The sequence below is a fragment of the Sorex araneus genome, chromosome X (genome assembly GCF_027595985.1).
Source record: "Sorex araneus isolate mSorAra2 chromosome X, mSorAra2.pri, whole genome shotgun sequence".
Lineage (NCBI taxonomy): Eukaryota > Metazoa > Chordata > Mammalia > Eulipotyphla > Soricidae > Sorex > Sorex araneus.
In genome coordinates, this window is record NC_073313.1 from 196,070,511 (window position 1) to 196,090,398 (window position 19,888).

Genomic DNA, 19,888 nt, shown 5'->3' on the forward strand with positions numbered 1-19,888 from the left:
AATACCATGATTTCACTCAGATAAGTTACATAAACAGAAGAATAAGCTAATAGCATAAAAATAAACTGTAGTCTTTACTGTCATATTAGTGACTACCAGAAGGAAAGCAAAAGGAGGGAATTGGGTGAAAGGTAAATTGTATATTGGAGTCTGGAACTGAACTTTTTATGGTGAACTTGATGATTGATGATGTTGTTGCTTAATGTTGTATATTATCAGTACTTTAACTAAAAGAAAACCTAAAAACAACAAAAATATTTACACTTTATCCTTTACCTCACTTTTCCATTAGCACTTTTGTCCAACATTCAGGTATGACAGCTCTCCAATTCTTGGTTTTTGTCTGTCTGCTTTTAAGGGACATATACTTGTTCCACCTATTATTTCATTCCTAGTATTGTAAATATGGCTTTGATTTTTAATTTCCTATGTATTTTGAACATCCTTTGATGTACTTACTGGTAATTTTTGTTTGCTTTGGGGAAATACTCATTTTAAGTTGGGTTATTTTCTTTTTATTATTATTTCTTTTTATTGTTAGTGCTCTTAATATATTACTATATTATATAATATAATACATATATAATATAGTAATATATAATATACTGTAGCACTGCCTTCCCATTGTTCATTGATTTGCTTGAGTGGACATCTGTAATGTCTCCATTGTGAGACTTGTTACTGTTTTTGGCATATCAAATATGCCATGGGTAGCTGACCAGGCTCTGCTGTGCGGGAGGGATGCTCTTGATAGCTTGCCAGGCTCTCCAAGAGGGATGGAGGAATTGAAAATAATAAAATATGTCATATATTAACATATGTTGGACACAAGTCCCTAATGAGATATGATTTGTAACCATTTCACCCTTATTACAAATAATTTATTCACTTGTGTAGTGCTATCATTTGTAATACACAAGTGATAAATTTCTAAATCAATTGATTTTTTTTAATTATTTAAAAATAATTAAATTATTTTTAATTTAATTTTTTTTTAATTTTTTTCTTTAATTATTTTTTCTTTAATTATTTCTTGACAGAATTTTCAAGGACATGATAATAATTTTTTTAAAATTTATTTTATTGAATCACCAAGTGGAAAGTTACAAAGTTCTCAGGCTTATATCTCAGTTACACAATGCTCAAACACCCATCCCTTCACCAGTGCCCATATTCCACCACCAATAAAAACAAAAACAAAAGCAAAAACAAAACAAACCAAAAAAAACAGTATACATCCCACCCCTCACCCCCCAACCCACCCCGTACGTGAGTGATAATTTCACTTCCTTTTCTCTTTACCTTGATTACATTCCAGATTTCAACACATAACTCACTATTGTTGTTAGAGTTTCAAAACAGACTCTCTATTTTTGTTGGAATTTATCCCCTAAGAATACAGCTCTATTAACAGGGAAATATTTGATAATAAGTTTTCCACTGATGAGAATGAAGAGATAAAATGTCTTACAATTTCTGTATTATAGTAATTAAGTCCGCGAAGATTTAAGTTTGAAAATGAATCATTTCCCTTCCTGGAACAGCATGTAGCCAAAGTTAGTTCACAGTCTCCATACAACGGACCCACAAAATGTCGGACACCACGCCTTCTCCCGGAGGGGAGAGTGACCAAGAAGGAAGGTTATTTCCTCTGTCAGCCGGCGTGGGGCAAAAGCTTAGTTCACAGTCTCCATACATGGGTGCAAGCACTTGCTGGAACCCCAATTCCTAAAGCTGCCTCTGGTTCCCACTCGTTCCACATCCACCGGCTCTGCAGAGGCATGGGCACCCGGGCCGAAAACCCGGCCGGCCGGCCGATAATAATTTTTTAAATGTTTGAAAGAATTTAATAATGAAGCCATCTAGGTCATTTTTTTCTTTTTTAATCACTAAAGTAACTTCTTCAATTTTTATAAGTCTATTCAGATCCTCTGTTTATCTTGAATAAATCTAGGAAGTTCATATATTTCTATATATGTGTATTTCATAGCTATGAAAAATCCAGATATTAAGCAGTTCTATTGTTTAGATATAATTTAGGTATTTGACAATCCTATTTTTATTGATAGAAGTGAAGGTCTATAGGGATTAAAGATCTTTACACTCCATCACTGTATCACTGTCACTGTCATCCCATTGTTCATCGATTTGCTTGAGCGGGCACCAGTAACGTTTCCATTGTGAGACTTGTTGTTACTGTTTTTTCGGCACATTGAATACGCCATGGGTAGCTTGCCAGGTTCTGCCGTGCGGGAGAGATACTCTCAGTAGCTTGCCAAGAGGGGTGGAAGAATCGAACCCGGGTTGGCCGACTGCAAGGCAAACGCCCTACATGCTGTAATTTATGTTAATTCATAAAGATGCTAAAATGAAAAATAAGGCTGCCTATTTCACATATAATAGGAAATGTGTTTTAAAAGATTGATTTTTTATTTGACAGTATATCCTATGGGAACATCAATTTGAGCCTATTATATTACTATAATATTTTAAGACTCGTTAAACTGTCTCTGGTTTTTAAATACATTTTAAAGCCCAGATTCTGTGTTCTTGAGTCCTTAAAATGTTTTTCTCAAGGTATATCTGTGACAAGATATTCTTGTATAAGTTGTAACACAACTCACTTTGGAAATCAGAGACCAGTAAACTTCGCATTATGGGGATCATCTAAAGACTTGGATTATTTTCTAAATTATTTAGAATTTGGCAAAACGCAAAGAGAGTTTGCCAAGATTCGTCCTCTGTGATTTTAAAATTCAAGTGCAAATTAAAGAAATATAATATGCAAGCTTGATTTATTTACACTCAAACTCAAAAGCTCTTTTATGTCCACGAACTTTCTGAACCTTCTCCTCAACCCTTTAGACTTCCCATATTTCCTCCAAAAGAACAGTGAATAAATAAGCTTAAAACTCTTAAGATGTTTGAGAGAGTCTGTTTCACAGTTCTGAATGTTGATACTGGGAAAATTTCAAGCCTTAAAAACATATTCACATCTCCTTTGAAGATGATTTTATCCCACAGATATCTTATGTTAAAAAAAGTTATTGTTAAGGCTACAATAGTAGTTATAGCAGCAACAATAAGAGTAATAACAATTAACTTCTGGCTAAAATAATTTCTAAATGAGGTTACTCATTTAGAATAAAATTTAGACCTGAAATCCATTGTTCTATCTCTCTAATCTCTATAGGTACATTTTCCTGTGTTAGCTTAGCCACATACATTTGGCCTCACAGGTATTAATTTCCTTCTTCAGATAAATTTTCCCCCAAACAAATCTTCTTTAGGGGCTTTGTACCTATCTCCCCTCTGCACTGAGAGTTTATATCACAGGGTGTGTCCTCCTCTTAATGTCTTGGCTCAAACATTATTTCAAAGAAGTCTTCAAATAAACAAATTTGTTTATTAGTTAGAGATCAAATTATCTACCCTACAACCACCACCACCACTGATTCACAGATGGAAGCTCTAACCCTCACTGTCACTACATTGAAGACAATTTTTTTTTAAAAGTTAACTAAGGTACATAAAGTTGTACTCACAGAGCCCTAATCCAGTACCCTAATAAGAAGAGACACCAGAACTACATGTGCGTAGAGAAGTCATGTGAGGACACAGCAAAAGGGCAGCTATCTGCAAGCCAAGGAAGTCTCCAGAGACCCCAAACCCGACTTCACTTTGATCTTAGACTTCAAACTTCCAGTGCTACAAAAAAACAAATTCTGTGATTAAAGCCAGGCTATGGGATTGTGTTATGGCAGTCCTAGTGGTCTAACATAATCCTCACTCCAGTTGTTCTCTATAAACTTATGCAAATTTGAAATATTTTTGTTAATTTGTTTATTTGTTTAATATGACTGACCTTTCCTTAGGTCAGAGACTTTCATAACAGGTTCATGTTCTAAACCAATGTCTGACATTTTGAAGGTGCTCAAAAAAATAACACTAGGACAAATAACTAGTGCGTAGGAGCCATGTGAAAATACAGATAGTCACAGGAAACGAATCTAGGCTTTTTGTTCATCCACAGATCATTATTTTGAATACATGGGGAATCCTGTTTGTCTTTCAGTCCAAAGGTTAAGAATACAACTGTACGCAGGAATCAGGCAAATATTATGAGTAGGGTAGCACTGTAGCACTGTTATCTCGTTGTTCATCAATTTGCTCGAGCGGGCACCACTAAGTCTCCATTGTGAGACTTGTTACTGGTTTTGGCATACCGAATATGCCACAGGTAGCTTGCCAGGCTCTGCCACGTGGGCAAAATACTCTAGGTAGCTTGCCGGGCTCTCCGAGAGGGACAGAGAAATCACATCCGTGTCGGCCGCGTGCAAGGCAAATGCCCTACCTGCTGTGTTATCGCTCCAGTCCATGAGAAGGGTATCATGTGCAAAATAGAATAGAAGGTTGTAGTGTCTCTGGAAAACTGGAGAATATATTGACCATATAAAGTCAACAACTTATCGTACTGAATGGAAAAAAATTCACACACAGCAAATGACACAAAGGACAAAGCCCAATATATAAGGAATGCACAAAACACAAGAAAAGACAAAATCATTCAATTTGTTCCCACATGGATGGAGCTGGAGCAAAGGCAGCCAGAAGGAGAAAGACAGATACAGAATGATAACTTTCATATATGAAATTTTAAACAGCAGAGTAAATGGATAACAAATGGCCAAAGACAACAAAACCTAGTGACTGGTCTACAGTACTGAGCTCACATAGAGTATGAGGTGTTGGTAAGGGAGCACTGAGACAATGTAAGAGAGAAGTGGACACTTTGGTGGTGTTCAAATCATGGTGACAAAAGTATTTTTCTTTTCTTTTCTATTCTTTTCTTTTTTTTTTTTTGCTTTTTGGGTCACACCCGGTGATGCATAGGGGTTACTCTTGGCTCATGCACTCAGAAATTACTCCTGGAGGTGCTGGGGGGGACCATATGGGATGCTGGGAATCGAACCCGGGTCAGCCGAGTGCATGGCAAACACCCAACCCGTTGTGCTATTGCTGCAGCCCCCAAAAAAGTATTTTTCTAAATGGGGAGAAAAACTGAAAGGATATTTCACTAACGTTAACATAGAGACTGCAAACAAGCACATGAAAATTCTTTCACTGATTTTGAAGAAAATGTCAACCAAACTAGAATAAATAGCTTAAGCAAATATAAAAATCAAAACCTTCATAGACTGTTGAAGGGAATGTAAATTTTTCCATCCTTAATGAAAAATACTATGGAGTAGTAAAATACTGAAAAAAAAAGTAGCTCTATCTTAAGATACAGCAATTCCTCTCGTGGGTGTCTATTTACAAAATCACTAACTCTAAAAGATTATCTATGCACCTATATTCATTGCAGTGCTGTGCTATTTACAATAGCCAAAATCTAGAAACAACCGCAATGTCCAGTTATATGTTGTTAGAGATATAGCACTGCATTGTAGCACTGTCATCTCGTTGTTTATCAATTTGCTTGAGTGGGCACCAGTAACATCTCTATTGTAAGACTTGCTGTTCTACACTGTAATAGAAAAATATATACAAACAACAATAAGAAAAAAATGAAAGCTTGCCTTTTGTGACATTATTGATGTAAAGAGTAGAGATTATGCTAAGTGAAATATTCTTTTTTTTTAATAAAAGGGCAAGTGCTGAATGATCTCATTCATATATTGGATATAGAGAAGCAAACACAGGAACAAAAAAACACAAAAACAAAAGAAATACAACCTTGGACTATGCCCACAGTACTGAGATCATGAGAGAGGGAGAGAGAGAGTGAGAAAGAGATAGAGGGAGATGGTAACATATTGATGAGAAGAACAGCTAACCATTCTGAAGAGCTGTGAAATTTTACCCCTAAAACAATACAGTCATATAAACAAATGCCTTTTCTTTTTTTTTCTCAGCATCATATTCATTTTATTCTGGTTAGCCATGGAAGCATATGTTAATGACAAGTGAAGTAGAAATGATTTTGTACAGAAATCTGTATTTTTAAATTCCAGACTACATTACCAATAATTTTTTTTTAATTTTTAAAATTTTATTGAATCACCGTGAGATAGTTACAAGCTTTCATGTTTGGGTTACAATCTCACAATGATCAAACATCCATCCCTCCACCAGTGCACATTCCCCACCACCAATATCCCGGGTATACCCCCCCTTTCCAACCCCGCACCTGCCTCTAAGGGAGACAATATTCCCCATACTCTCTCTTTACTTTTGGGCATTATAGCTTGCAACACAGACACTGAGAGGTCATCATATTTGGTCCATTATCTACTTTCGGTATGCATCTCCTATCCCAACTGGTTCCTCTAGCCATCATTTTCTTAGTGATCCCTTCTCTATTCCATCTACATTCTCCCCTCAGCTCATGAAGCAGTCTTCCAGCAATGGGGCAATCCCCTGGCCCTTGTATCTACAGTCCTTGGGTGTCAGCCTCATGTGATGCTACCTTACACTCCACAAATGAATGCAGTCCCTCTATGTCTGTCCCTCTCTTTCTGACTCATTTCACTTAGAATGATACTCTCCATGTTTATTCATTCATAAGCAAATTTCATGACTTCATCTCTCCTAACAGCTGCATAGTATTCCATTGTATAGATGTACCAAAGTTTCTTTAACCAGTCATCTGTTTTAGGGCACTTGGGTTGTTTCCATATTTTGGCTATTGTGAGCCAAAATGGCCAACATCCAGAGAGAGACTTAAAAGCAAGCTCTCAGAAGAGAATGATGCAGAGAGTCTCTTGCCCGCACGCCTGGCTCTCTTCCTCGGGGCCCCTCGGAGGGGATGGGCTCCAGCTTCCCTCCCCACATCGAGCAGAGCTCCCGATGGCCGAGGACCACCGGAACCTAGCTACAGCCATGCTGGAGGCCCCTCTCCACACGTTCGGACAGGCCTCATGCATGAAGGTACCAGCAGAGGAACCCAGGTGTGCGTAATTCCATCAATGGCCAAGAGAGACTTAGAAGCAAGCTCTCAAAAGCACGCGGCCACAAGCGGCCGCATGGGCCGCATGATATCTTTAGCCTGCTTCTCCCTTTGGGAGAAACTGGCAGTCTTCTGAGAGTTTCCTGCCCACATGGGACAGCCTTGCAAGCTTCCCATGGTGTATTTATATGCAAAGTCCAGTAACAAGCTGGATCGCATTCCCGTGACCCTGAAGAGCCTCCAGTGCGACATCGTTGGGAGGGCCAAATCCAGATGGACTCCTTAAGATCTCAGGGAAAGGACGAAATGAGATGTTACTGGGCCCACCCAAGAAATCGGTGATTAACGGGCTATTGTGATCGTGATCGTGGCTATTGTGAGCAGTGCTGCAATGAATATATAGGTACAGATGTCATTTCTACTGTTCTCTTTTGCATCCTCAGGATATATTCCCAGTAGTATTGCGGGGTCATATGGAAGCTCAATTTATAGTTTTTGAAGGACTGTCCATATTGTTTTCCAGAAAGGCTGGACTGGTTGGCATTCCCACCAACAGTGAAGAAGCATCCCTTTTTCCCCACATCCTTGCCAGTACTGGTTGCTTTTGTTCTTTTCAATGCAAATACAAAATTAAACGTAGCTAAAATAGAATAAAGATAAAGCTTGCCTTTCAGTCAACTCTTGTCAGGTAGAGTAGCTAAGAAAACTAAATGTTTATGCAAAAATCTTGTACTTTAAAATAATGCTAACTGATAGAAATTTACACTAATTCTTTAAGTTTCAGGTCAAAACAATAATAGTAAATGAAAAAAATGACCAGAGTTGGAGAACTTCAGGAAAATAAGAGTAAAGGAAAAATTGTTCTTTTTAGAGAAGAGCCACAGACACTGTCCAAGAGAACTTAACAATATTTTTCTCACTGTGTATCCTCTCTCTTCATTTTTATCACTCAACTTTGTTCTCTATCTCTCATCATATCAAACTTTAACTTCCTTTATCTTTCATCACTCTTTCTTCTCATGATTTTGACTGAGCTGTCAACATCCTTGATAAATGCCATGCACACAAAACTTTCTAAAAATTACTTTTTTTTAATCAGGGATTTGGGTGTAAGGTGAGAGGAACAGATTGATGCCAGGATATATGAAAACTTCTGTTTTCAGAATTAAGAAGAGCACTGTCACTGTGACACTGTCATCCTGTTGTTCATCAATTTGTTTCAGCAGGCACCAGTAAAGTCTCGATTGTGCGACTTGTTGTTACTGTTTTTGGCATATCGAATATGCCACGGGTAGCTTTCCAGGCTCTGCTGTGCGGGTGGGATGCTCCGGTAGCTTGTTTGGCTCTCCGAGAGGGATGGAGGAATTGAATCTGAGATGAATTCTGAGAGTTAAAAGTATATTTGGTGTGTGTTTAAATGTTGGACTGCAGCAATAGCACAGCACGTAGGGCATTTGGTTTGCACATGGCTGACCCAGGTTCAAGATGAACACTATTGGACTTAAAATATATCACAAAGAAAAGCTTAATTGTTGGGGCTGGAGCAATAGCACAGCAGGTAGGCATTTGCCTTGCAAGCGACTGACCTCGGTTTGATTCCCAGCATCCCATATGGTCCCCTGAGAACCACCAAAGTTGCTCAGGAGACATTCTTGAGTGCAAAGCCAGGAGTAACCCCTGTGCATTGCCAGGTATGAGCCAAATACTTTGGTAAAAGAAAAAGCTTCATTGTTGCTTTTGTGTGTGTGTTTGTGTGTGTGTTAGGATGTAGAATAATAAAAGTCTAATTGTCATTTACTACGTAGCTATTGTTTTTCCAAAAATAATAGCTAATACTGAGTGTTTCGTTTTCACCCTGTGAAGATCTATACTTTATAGAAGTCAAGGAGAGAGCAGATCTCTAGCTCCTCCTTTTCCAGTCATAAAGATCCAGGAATTAAGAAGGTGTAAATTGTGAAACAAGAACATATTACTTGCTTATAAAATTCTCGACCTTCAATCATTTTACAATTTTGTTTTGCCTCCTCCCACCCCTTAGAAGCCCCCTTAAAGAAGTCTATACATTTGTTTCGAATTTCGCAAATAAGAGTTAGGAACTTTCAGATTTGTTGGATCTTCTCAAATGGGTAAAATGGGAGATTCATGAGGAGAGAAAAGTCACATAAGAAAGATATCTCAATGGGTTGGGTGCATGTTTTGCCTGAAAGTGGTCTGAGTTTGATCCCAGATTCCACACCATTCTCCAGTTATTGCTGGGAGCAAGCCCAATACTGAGAATAGCCCCCAAGTACTGCTAGTTGTGACAAAAAATTATAAATAAAAATAAAAGAAAGACAGAAAGATTAATGAGAGGCAGGAAACAATCAGATAAAAGGAAACAGGTTAAGTCCCGGGAATATAGGCTGGGATAAATGGGTAGGAACACATATAGATTTGATTGTGATAAAAAATAAAAATGTGAAAATTTATTTTTAAAGAAAGTTGTCCTAATCTTAACTGTTATGTGAATGAGCTATATGATCTTTCTCATTTCACTACTAAATTTTTCTATTAGTTCCTAAAGTCCTACCCAATTCCTCCCATGCTTTTTTAATTCAGACTCAGGAATTTCTGGGACACTTATCTTCTCTTTTTGTTTTTCATTTAGGCCTGATGAGAAATGACATAAATCCTTCCTAAACTAGTGGTCATGACCACGGATGGGTCTTATCTCTGCCTTTTAGTGAAAAACCTAAGTTGCTGCATCTTCTACATCCCTAAATGCTAGCACAATTGTGGGTAAGAGGCTAATAGGACTGAATTCATCATTAATCCTTCTGTTGGTGGCGATAAACCTTGAGTGAAGTATAGAAGACAATGTAAGGCAAGAAAAGGTATTGGGATTGCTGATGAAGTATAGAAGAAAGCCAAGGAGAAATTTACTTAGTTTTGAATCCTCTATTCTTCCTCTTTCACCTTTCACTCTCCTGTTTTGCTCTCTCAGAGTATGGGGAGATGTAACTGTAACCATGGAACCTGAAGCTTCCGAAGGGATATGGTTGAGGTTGGGGAATCAGGAGAAAAAAGGTAGGTTTAAGGATGAGTCAACCATCAAGACTTCTAATAGACTGACTGGAGGGAGAGAGGGCTTCCAGTCTTGTCTCTTTCTGTTAATATCCTATATTTATTAAGCAACATTCTCAGAAAGTTTTTCTTGAATATATAAGGTGTATTCTTCAGGCTTTTTTTTGGGTGACTCTTGACTTCTAGTTAGTAATAAAATAAAATTCCATCTAAAGGTTAGTTTGATCATATCACTCCAAGAAATTACTTTGGGAGCCAGCCAGCAAGATTACTACAGAGTTTAGGGCACATGCCTTTCAGGTGGTAACTAATCCAGATTAGGTCCCTGGCACCATGGGATTCTCCCACACTGCCAAGTGCCACCCTAGAGACTCCCAAGCACAGCACTGATGGTTTAAGTAATTTGTAGGGCCAGAACTGTACCATATCCTTGACCCTTGCATTGAAACTCAGGCTCAAATGGCCAAAAACCAAAGGACTCAGAGCAGAATCATAAACTCTGCTTAAAAAGCTTCTCGACCCCCCTTCACCCCCTAAATTACTTTACTCTGATAATTGTCCCATTGTTTGAAAAGGTGTCTTTGCTCTAAATGGTATAGGACTTCATTAATATGCAAAGTTTAAACATATATTTGTCATATACTACACATCAAAACTTCAGAAAATTATAGAAATTGGAATTATACACAATTACACATAAGTCTATGTGTACATTTTATATACTACTTCTAAGTGTTCCATAGTATATAATTTTGTTACTGTCACTGTCATTCCGTTGCTCATTGATTTGATCAAGCTGGCAATATAATTTTGTAAATAATATTATATGTTTTAATAGAAATCATGTCTCAATTTGAAAGAACAACAAATCATCCTTGCCTGTGTATTTAGGGACAAGTTGAAAATAATACCCATACGCTATTGTTCTGAGGACATTTATTTATGAGGGAGCAAGTTCTAGTGTGTTTCTTTTCTTTAAAAATCAAGAGCTAGCGGCTGGAGAGATTGAGTAGAGGGTAAATTGCTTGCCGCAACACCAAGCTGGGTTCAATCCCTGACATCCTATAGCGTCCCCTGAATGTGTCCAGGAGTAAATTCTGATTGTACAGTTAGGAGCAACTCCTGAGCATCTCTAGCTATGCCAATCCCCAAAAAAGACAAATTAAAAAATAATAAAAATCAGGACCTTGTTTTGAATAGATTAGCATTTAATCAGTCTATAGAAATTAATTTGTTATTTGACAATTGCTAATACAGGGATATATGCATTCCAAACACTTAGGCACATAAAACACTGGTCTCAAAACAATATTAACTTAAAAATTATGAAAAATATGTATATACAAAACATCCTTCAACAAAATCACTGTTAGTATTGAATGGGAATAATGACTAAAGATGAACACAAACGTTGCTTTTCATTTTTATCTTTAACTTCTGTTAAAATCCCAGGGGTATTTTGAATTTCTAAAATATTTTTTCTACATTTCATACCTTGTAGCAATAGATCATTCTGGATTCATGTATTCTTTAACAAAAGGCTTATCACTGATCCTCATTTTATCAGACAACTTTTAATTTATTGTTTTGGTTTGTTTGTTTTGTTTTGGGGCCTACACCAGCACTGCCCAGGGCTGACTCCATGCTCTGCAAAGGCCAGAGATCCCTGCCAGTGGACTTGGGGGACTATTTGGTGTGTCAGATCATACACAGGTCAGCCACCTGCAAGGAAAATGCTGTACCCAATGTACTATCGCTCAGGTCCCTCAGACAACTATTAACCAAAGACATTTTCCACCTTAGTTCTTACAGGATTTTAATAATTGCTGGTAGAAAACTTTTCTCTTACCCTAGACTTAAGACACAATATTTTGCATCATTTTAGAATTTGAGTTTCTCTTCAAAAATAGTTCACAGAAAACTTTCCTTCTTATATCAACACCAATGAGTTAATTATAGACAGGCTTTATTTAAATTCAAATTAATCCCATATCACTTCATAGTAACTTCCAGTTTCAGCAACAGAAGATCACTTTTATTACACACTTTGAAAAAGATCAGCTTATTGCTAGTCTTAATGGCTGAATAATTTTATTTTGACCTCTAATTTGTTCATTAAGACTGCATTTAAAACAATTTCACTTTTTTTATACCTCTCTTCTCAAGATTTCTATCCTTCATTTCCTCCAAAATTTGCTTGAAAGACCCAATTAAAAACTCCTTAATTTCTTTAGCTTTTCCTCTCTAATCACTTTTACTTTCCAATAGAAAACAACTAATATAAAAGATAAGTGTTACTTTAAAATACGATCCTTTGAAGGAAGGACTGTCAAAGATTGTAATTTAGCATATATTTTGGTGGGATGTGGGGGTGCAACAGACTAGTGCATAGGTTTTTCTGTTGCTGAAATAACACTGTAAATCTCTTCCTACTCATGCCTTAAATTCCTCAGTATTTCTGGTTGCACAACAACATATCTGTGAGCTGATATGTCTTAGAAAAAACAGACTTATCTTGGAAAATAAGCATTTAGGAAATGTTCAATCAGTTGTGACCAGGCATTAGAGCATTTTCTGATATTTTCTAGGCAGATAGAGAAAATTTAAGAACATTCTTACCTCTTGAAGGACCTAAGACAATGCACATCACCAATAAAGCAAAGCCAGCAGAAGTAGCAATTCCAAATACAATTTTTTGCCATGTCTATATAAAATAAAGAAAATTAGACATATGCACAGTTTCTGCTAAAGAGTAGTAGTGGCAAGACTTTGTTTACACCTAAATCCTGTTTTCCCTCCCCACAAAGCTTTAGATTGTCTTCAACTGATCTGGCTATAATTGCTGGACTTCATCCAACTCCACAAGGACAAAAGTTTCTACAGTATATTTAGAACAATTTCCCCATCCCAGCCCATTCCAGGAAGCAAATACTTATGCACAAACCTTCACTTTGCAAACAATAGAAAACTCTAATCTCACTCAATTCAACCAGTTCTCATTCGTTAGCAATATCTGGAGCTACAGATACTAACCTTCATTTTTCCAGATGTTTTTTAAAATTAGCTAATTCTGACTTCAGAGCGTGGGTCACTGGATTTGTGAAAACCGTTGAAAAGAAGCAAGTCTGTCTTCGTAGTTGGAAGCTGACGCTAGAACAAGTTTTGATTTTTTTTTCTTTCCACGGACTTTTGAATACCGTGCCAAATTTCAAAAGATTTCTGTAAAATTGGAAACAGATTTTGGGGGCGTTCTTGGCCTTGAAATGAACTGTGAGTGGCTCAAGGGAGGTTTTATAGCCTTCTCATCCTTGTAAATTCTACACCAACATCTGCTTACGTTGACATACAGAGGTTTGTTTTTTTTTTTTACTTTTTTAAAAAATAATTTTATATTTATGTTTAATTTTCTTCCAGAATTCATTCACAAACCAAGTTCACAAATCATTGGACTTAATATAACCTTCTTATTGGAAAAAAAAAGAAATTTTAAGATAATATAAACTTTAAGGCACATAGAATACACGTATCTACAATTTTTAGCAGAGTAAACAAATTAGGGCCACAAAAGTTTTTGAAAGAAATATACTGTATAATTGCACTTTTTCTTCCTCTGGGAATTTAAAAGGTATTGCAGACAGAAATGTTTTTCTTCCAGCAAAATTTCTTTGTCCATATAGCACCATATGCACTTTCAGTAAATACAGAAGTTTAAAAATTCAACTGTCTAAACCCACGAATGCTTTTCTTTAAAGAAATAAAATGCCATCTGGTGAAATTTAGTATGGGTTAGGTGTGTATGCACAGGCCAGGAAGATGGAAAGATCAGTAAGAATAATTTACCAGCAGACCTTTGAAAGAATGGAAATGGCTTTGCAAAAGTTATATTTTTACTTCCCCCTCTGAATATCTTCTGAGAGAATAGAACATTTAGTAATTATAAAACAGTTAAAATAAATACAAAAGGATTTGAAAAGAGAAGTAAGCCTATGCAGAATTTAACTTTGGCTAAATCTGCATGATTCCAAAGCAATTAGTCAACTTTAAAGATAAGTAAAATAGTCTTACTGAATTTAAATTTAACACACACACACACACACACACACACACACATACATGAGTTTTGAGAAAAAATGTTCAGGCTAGTTCAACATGAATCACTTGGGTAGCTTCTGGATACAACATAAATACATGTTACCCTATGTGTCTTCAACTTTTTCACTAATGGTTTTTCCTCTTTGAAAAGTTTTTACTGTTCTCAACCTGACTAAAACGTACTTCATGGTGACCTTTCAGAGATTGTTCCTGAAAGGTAATGAGGAAATATTAATGATTTCTGTTGCTGTTTGCTTTCATTAACATGTCCAGCTCCCACCAGAGGTTTTCTCCAGCAAAGAGCAAGACAGTGGCTTGTGTACTTTCCCTCTGACATTATCCAGACATCCCTCCTTGAATTCCAGTCTTATGAAAATTGTATTGAGAAAATGAGTCATTAAGCACTTACTGGCAGAAAGATGTAGCCACCCTGCTTCTAAAATCACTCCCTTGCTTTGCCGTTGTTAGGCCAACTCTACAAATTGTAGCAATCACGAAGAATGACATCCAAGTTTTGCTATATTCTTTTATATCTGCTGAGACCTGATTATGAAATTTAAACATCCAAGATAAAAGCCCCCAGCCAGGGTCCAAAGGAACTGCTCCCATGTGGTTTTCTCTGATTGATTTCCTTCTTTGGAAAATTCACACAACGTCTTCTCAGAAGTCCTGTTTCTGTCTGCCAAAGTCCCAAAATTTACAACTACATTTTAGTGGTTTATTTTCAAGATTCGTGTTTAAAGAGAAACTACTAGAAGTGATTAGGGTATAATTAACATGGATACTATTCTTTTTAAGCAATTAAAAGGCACTGACATATGACTGGTTAGAATACCGCTTAGGATGGCAGCCAAGTGTGGGCGTCCACTAGAGACTCATTTGACAGGTTCTGTGGAGAAATTAGGTGCTTTAAGAGGGACTGTTTAAGTTGAAACAGTGTGGAGGAAAACGATGAGGTTAAAACATGTTTATTTAGTTTTGCTTGTTTTTTTTCTTGGAAGACTGAGTTATTCAAATTGTAGTTACTGGAAAATTCTTACTAGCTTGTATTGCTAAGGGAAATGAGACAGACTACAGAAATAAGTAGTTTTTGAGTCTGAGTTTATGGTTTGTTTATCCCTTTCGGATAATTAGCCCCCTAGGTGGGCTAATTTTTATTTAAACAGGAGCACCCACAAATAAATATATTTTTTTAATCCTACAGTCTCTTTATTGACCTTTTCCCTCTTTTTTTAGTCAAAATATAAATGCTTATGCTAATACTTAAAAACTGATGAAGTTAATATTATTTTATACTTATACTCTACATTCAGTCAACATTTTTAGGGGGAACACAAATATAAATAAGCTCTGCCTCGGGAAGTTTACATTCTAGTAGTAGTGAGTTATTTAGTGTTCAAATATTTGATTTTTCTATTCTTAGAACCTTGCTAAGAAAGCTGGGATTGTGATTAGTAATAAAGAATTCCCTGGTTGCTATTGATTTCCCTACTTATCCAGGTCTGACTATATGAAGAGCACAAAGTCCATAATATTACATAGAACAACTCTGAGTGTTTTCTAACTGGGGGCTTTTCTCAGAAAACAATGATAAATCTATTCAAATGCCATAAAATGAAAAAATATTTTAATCTGTAAATTTAAGAGGAAGTTAGTATATGCTCGTTCAAACTTTTTCCGAAATTGAACCTTAAGTCTTCACTGGGAATTTAACCACATTATAGTAATTCCTTTGGGTAATCTAGGTTATAAAAGTAATTCTTATCCAGGCATAGCATAGATTCTTAGAGAATGTTCTTTAAATATTTAGAAAGAAAAAATGTGTAGAGAATTTTCTAATAATATTTAATAGTCAGTATATGTCACCTCAAGTGATTTTGTCTTAACATTTTGCCAGAACATGCAGTCAATTAAACTTTTCTAGAGTATAAACATAATCCTATGCTAAAAGCATAATAAAGATGCTATCTTTTAATTTGGTGATAGGGAGAATTAGAAAATGAGGGATGGATTCATTAAACTAAGCATTATATAAAACTAAAGACTAGTGAAAAGTGAAGAATATGAAGACAAGAGAACTGCCAATGTAAACCTTAACCTTAATCTCTTTAAGATAGATTTTTATCTCTAGAATGGCATGCCTGCTTGATTCTTCAGATTTAATAAACATCCCCTGTTCACCACTATCTGCAAAGTTCCTTGGCACATTGCTTCATTTAAATTGTACCAAAACTCATTTTATTGATTAGGAAATGGAGACCACAAAATTAAAGAAGTTTCTTAAGATTACAATAGGACCCATTGTTACTGCATTATTTTGATTTGTGAAATTTCATAAAGATGACTCCAGAATAAAACATACTTAAAAGATGTTTTATTAAAGTAACATTATACTGTATCATTATATTTTGGGTCTATTCACCATTTAATACAAAATATACACTATACATGCATATATATATATAATTATCACTGCAATGATTTTTTTTGGAAGACATCATAAGTATTTGGTAGTAAAATACTTAAAACTACACTATGTTAAGTTCGTAATATTTGATTACATTTCATATTCAAACACCAATCCCACTATCATTACACCTTCCCACAACCAAATTTGGAATGTTTCCATCCCAAGCCCCAATCTCTGTCCCAAAACACAACCTAAAGAATATATTTTGTATTGTCTGTTATGAAGAATTGCTGAACATGTTACAAAAAATTATTCATACAGGAAACAGCATGAAGATTGTTCTATTTTGGCAGGAGTTATTAAGACATTCTGTAGGATATCACTAACATGTTGTTAAAGTTTGGGTGATGTGAGCTTTGGTATATATAACTGAAAATATGTATATATGCATAAATATATATATGTATATATATTCTGCTATGATTTGTTGCCTACTGTCTGAACCCCAACAAATGTGGTGTGGTAATTATGGAGAATGGGTAGGAAGTGTCTTATGATGTGTCGTGCAGCTGCTTTTGTGGCCACGCGGCCTAGGAATATATTCACTCATATGTTAGGCTTCGCCTGAGCATGTGGGGAACAGCCTTGAGTGTGGTGGTGGTTGGGTTGTGGAGGTCGACTGCCAAGGCTGGGTCCCTTGAGGCAGGGAGGGCTCTCACCTGCCCCACTCTGGGGTGCCCCAAATGAAGCAGCCTGCAGCAGAGTCCAGTGGCATGGCTATGGGGGCCTCATGTTATGCTCTTTCCGGAAGAAGCAACCATGTGATCTTAGATGGTGCCCAATGACAAAATTATTTGTCGCTGGCAGGAGGTGGCTTATGGGTGTGACCCCTGGAGACTGGGAGAAGACTGGGAGAAATGGGTAGAGCATCTTCAATCCAGGGTCCCATTGAGCCCAAGGTCACAAAGTCCCGCATTACCTTGTTTCCGTGGGTGAAGTCTTCAGAAAATATTACTCATTTCAAGAAATCAGAGTTAGTTCAAGGACAATGTTTAAATATTTAAATTAGTGAGACTTTCATTAGAATTGGGGTCTAGTAATCAGAGAAATAGTTAACAGGTGTTAAATGGTCTTCCTCCAGGGATTTGTCTAGATTAGGGATTTATTAGAATACCTGTCACCAAAGATATTTTGAGATACACACTGGGAAAAAAATCCTGGGATTTTTAAAATTCCTAATAACTATGAATCCCAGCGAGAAATAATACTACATTTGGTTTTATCTGTCTTTTGAATTGTTAAACAAAGGAAAATATAAAGCACCATGCCTAGATGTTTATAATTATTATATACTATATTAATAGATGTTATAATTAGATGTTTGAAGTTCATTATTCTATAATAATTATGACAATTTTTTAGATATCCAAAGAGGTAACTATCAATTTAGTCTTAGAAAAAAAGAATAAGAGAAACACCGATTTCTTTCGAGGTTTTTAATGTAGTTTCAAAACAAAAATATTTCTTCTCCATGGTTAATAAATTGGATGACTGATTAATATAAGTTGAATGCTTGAGGACTTACATAGTTTTCTTTAATTTTATTAAAACACACTATTATTTTACCAACAGTTTAAGATTGGAGAACATTACCACTACTGGTTAATGGTTAATTGTTATTTGAAGGGGATGCAAGGCACAGTCAACAGTGCTTAAGGCTTACTACTGGCACTATTCTCAGGGATCACTCCTGGTGACATGGGGATGGGAGTTGCCATACGAGGTTCTGTGGAACCCAGGTCGGACACAAGGCAAGAGTCCTACCCACTGTGCTATTCATCCACCCCTATGTAAAAACACAAAAGAGGAGAGGGCCCAATGAGGCTCTATCTCTCTCGCTGCCCGTGTTTGGTAGTCTCCAGCTGCTTTCCCACCCCAGGAGGGTGATGGCGATGATGAGGCAGGTGAAGGAAGGAAGAAGGCCAAACTGGTTGCTCGATCAGTTTATTTCGTTCTTTCTCTCTGCTTCTCTCCCGGTTCTCGATCTCTCTCTGGATCTTCCTCTATCCCCCTTTCTGCCCCGCTCGCTCTCACTTCTTTTACCTTGTGCTATGCTTATGTGTGTGCCACTGTGCTCTCTTCGTCTGTCTCTCTGTGTCTGCCTCTCTTTGTCTGCCTCTCTTTGTCTGCCTCTTTGCGCCTGCCTCTCTGCATCTGTCTCTCTGCGTCTGCTCTTCTCCTTGTTTCTGTCCTACCTCTGCAGCTTCTGTCTTACCTCTGCCTTCTTCTTCTGCCTCCTTCTTCTGTCCCCTTCTTCTGTCTCTCCTCAGTGCCCCACAGTCTTAGTTTATATAGCAAATTACATAGGGTGGTGACACAAAGGTGGGTTGAACATTAACAAAGAAGGGTAAAACCATTTCTCCAGGAGATTAACAAAATCTCATCTAAGGAAATCTCATCTAAGGGGATCCACTCAAGGGTGGGGGTCCAAACAAGGATGTACCAGGGTGTGAGCTAGTAATCTACTTAAATAGTTATAGTAAATCTACTTCTAATATTTCTAACAATGTTATTCTGTATGAGCACAGTAAGAGATATAAAGTTTGGTTTTTCCTGAGCACATCTCCAGACCACAGTCCTCAGGCCAGGTTAATCTTCCTAACCCCAGCAGGGTCCTAGTCTCTTCCTTACCTTTGGATCATGACAGCATTTGTCCATGACCATGCTCTCAACTTATAGTTGAGTATTGTGGCGCTTTGGCCTGGCCCATTTCGATGTCAGGGTAGCTCACAGCTTGCCCTGGATCCATTCCGTCCCTCGTCGGGATCCTGATTTTGGGGTGCTAGGAACTAAGGACAAGTGAGTTGAGGAAGCAGATGCCCAGGAGTAAATATTATTGGAGTCAATCAACTCCCAATTTGCAAACATAATATTAATTGTCTTCCTGTGTTCATACAGAAAGAACATTGCTCTAAGGTAAACTTAGTTCCCTGCGGCAAGGCTAAAAGAACAAATCCCATGTTCTCCTACACACCCCTGTCTATTGAACTTTTCATTATATTTTCCAAGCAATTTACATGTGCTATTTCATTAATAGTACATGAATCTTAGTCTTATCCTAATTTTAAAGATCAAGATATGGGTTCACAAAAAAATTTTAGCAACTTCATCAAATTCCCTTTTCTTATTAATATATATGCAATGGCCATGTAGTTGTTGGAGACAGTACATGAGTCCAGAAAATCTTATTGTAGAATGCAAGTTGATTGGTCTATGTTTAAGGTTCTGACAGGAAGTACATGTAGATACTCATGAAGGGTTGTGCAATCTGAGCTGAATCTAAAAGGAAGTGAAACAGAAGGATAAACTTA

The 19,888-nt window shown here is 36.9% G+C and overlaps 1 protein-coding gene across 1 annotated transcript in view; it reads right to left on the reverse strand.

Annotated features, from left to right (window-relative positions):
- FAP (fibroblast activation protein alpha) overlaps positions 1 to 13,054 on the reverse strand; it is a 92,899-nt gene extending 79,845 nt beyond the window's left edge. Inside the window, exons 1-2 of the mRNA XM_004608094.2 lie at positions 13,049 to 13,054; positions 12,635 to 12,719 (exon numbers count right to left, since the gene is read on the reverse strand). Of these exons, the coding sequence (XP_004608151.2) occupies positions 12,635 to 12,719; positions 13,049 to 13,054 (91 nt within the window). The remainder of the gene's footprint in view (positions 1 to 12,634; positions 12,720 to 13,048) is intronic.
- Between the last annotated feature and the right edge of the window lie 6,834 nt (positions 13,055 to 19,888).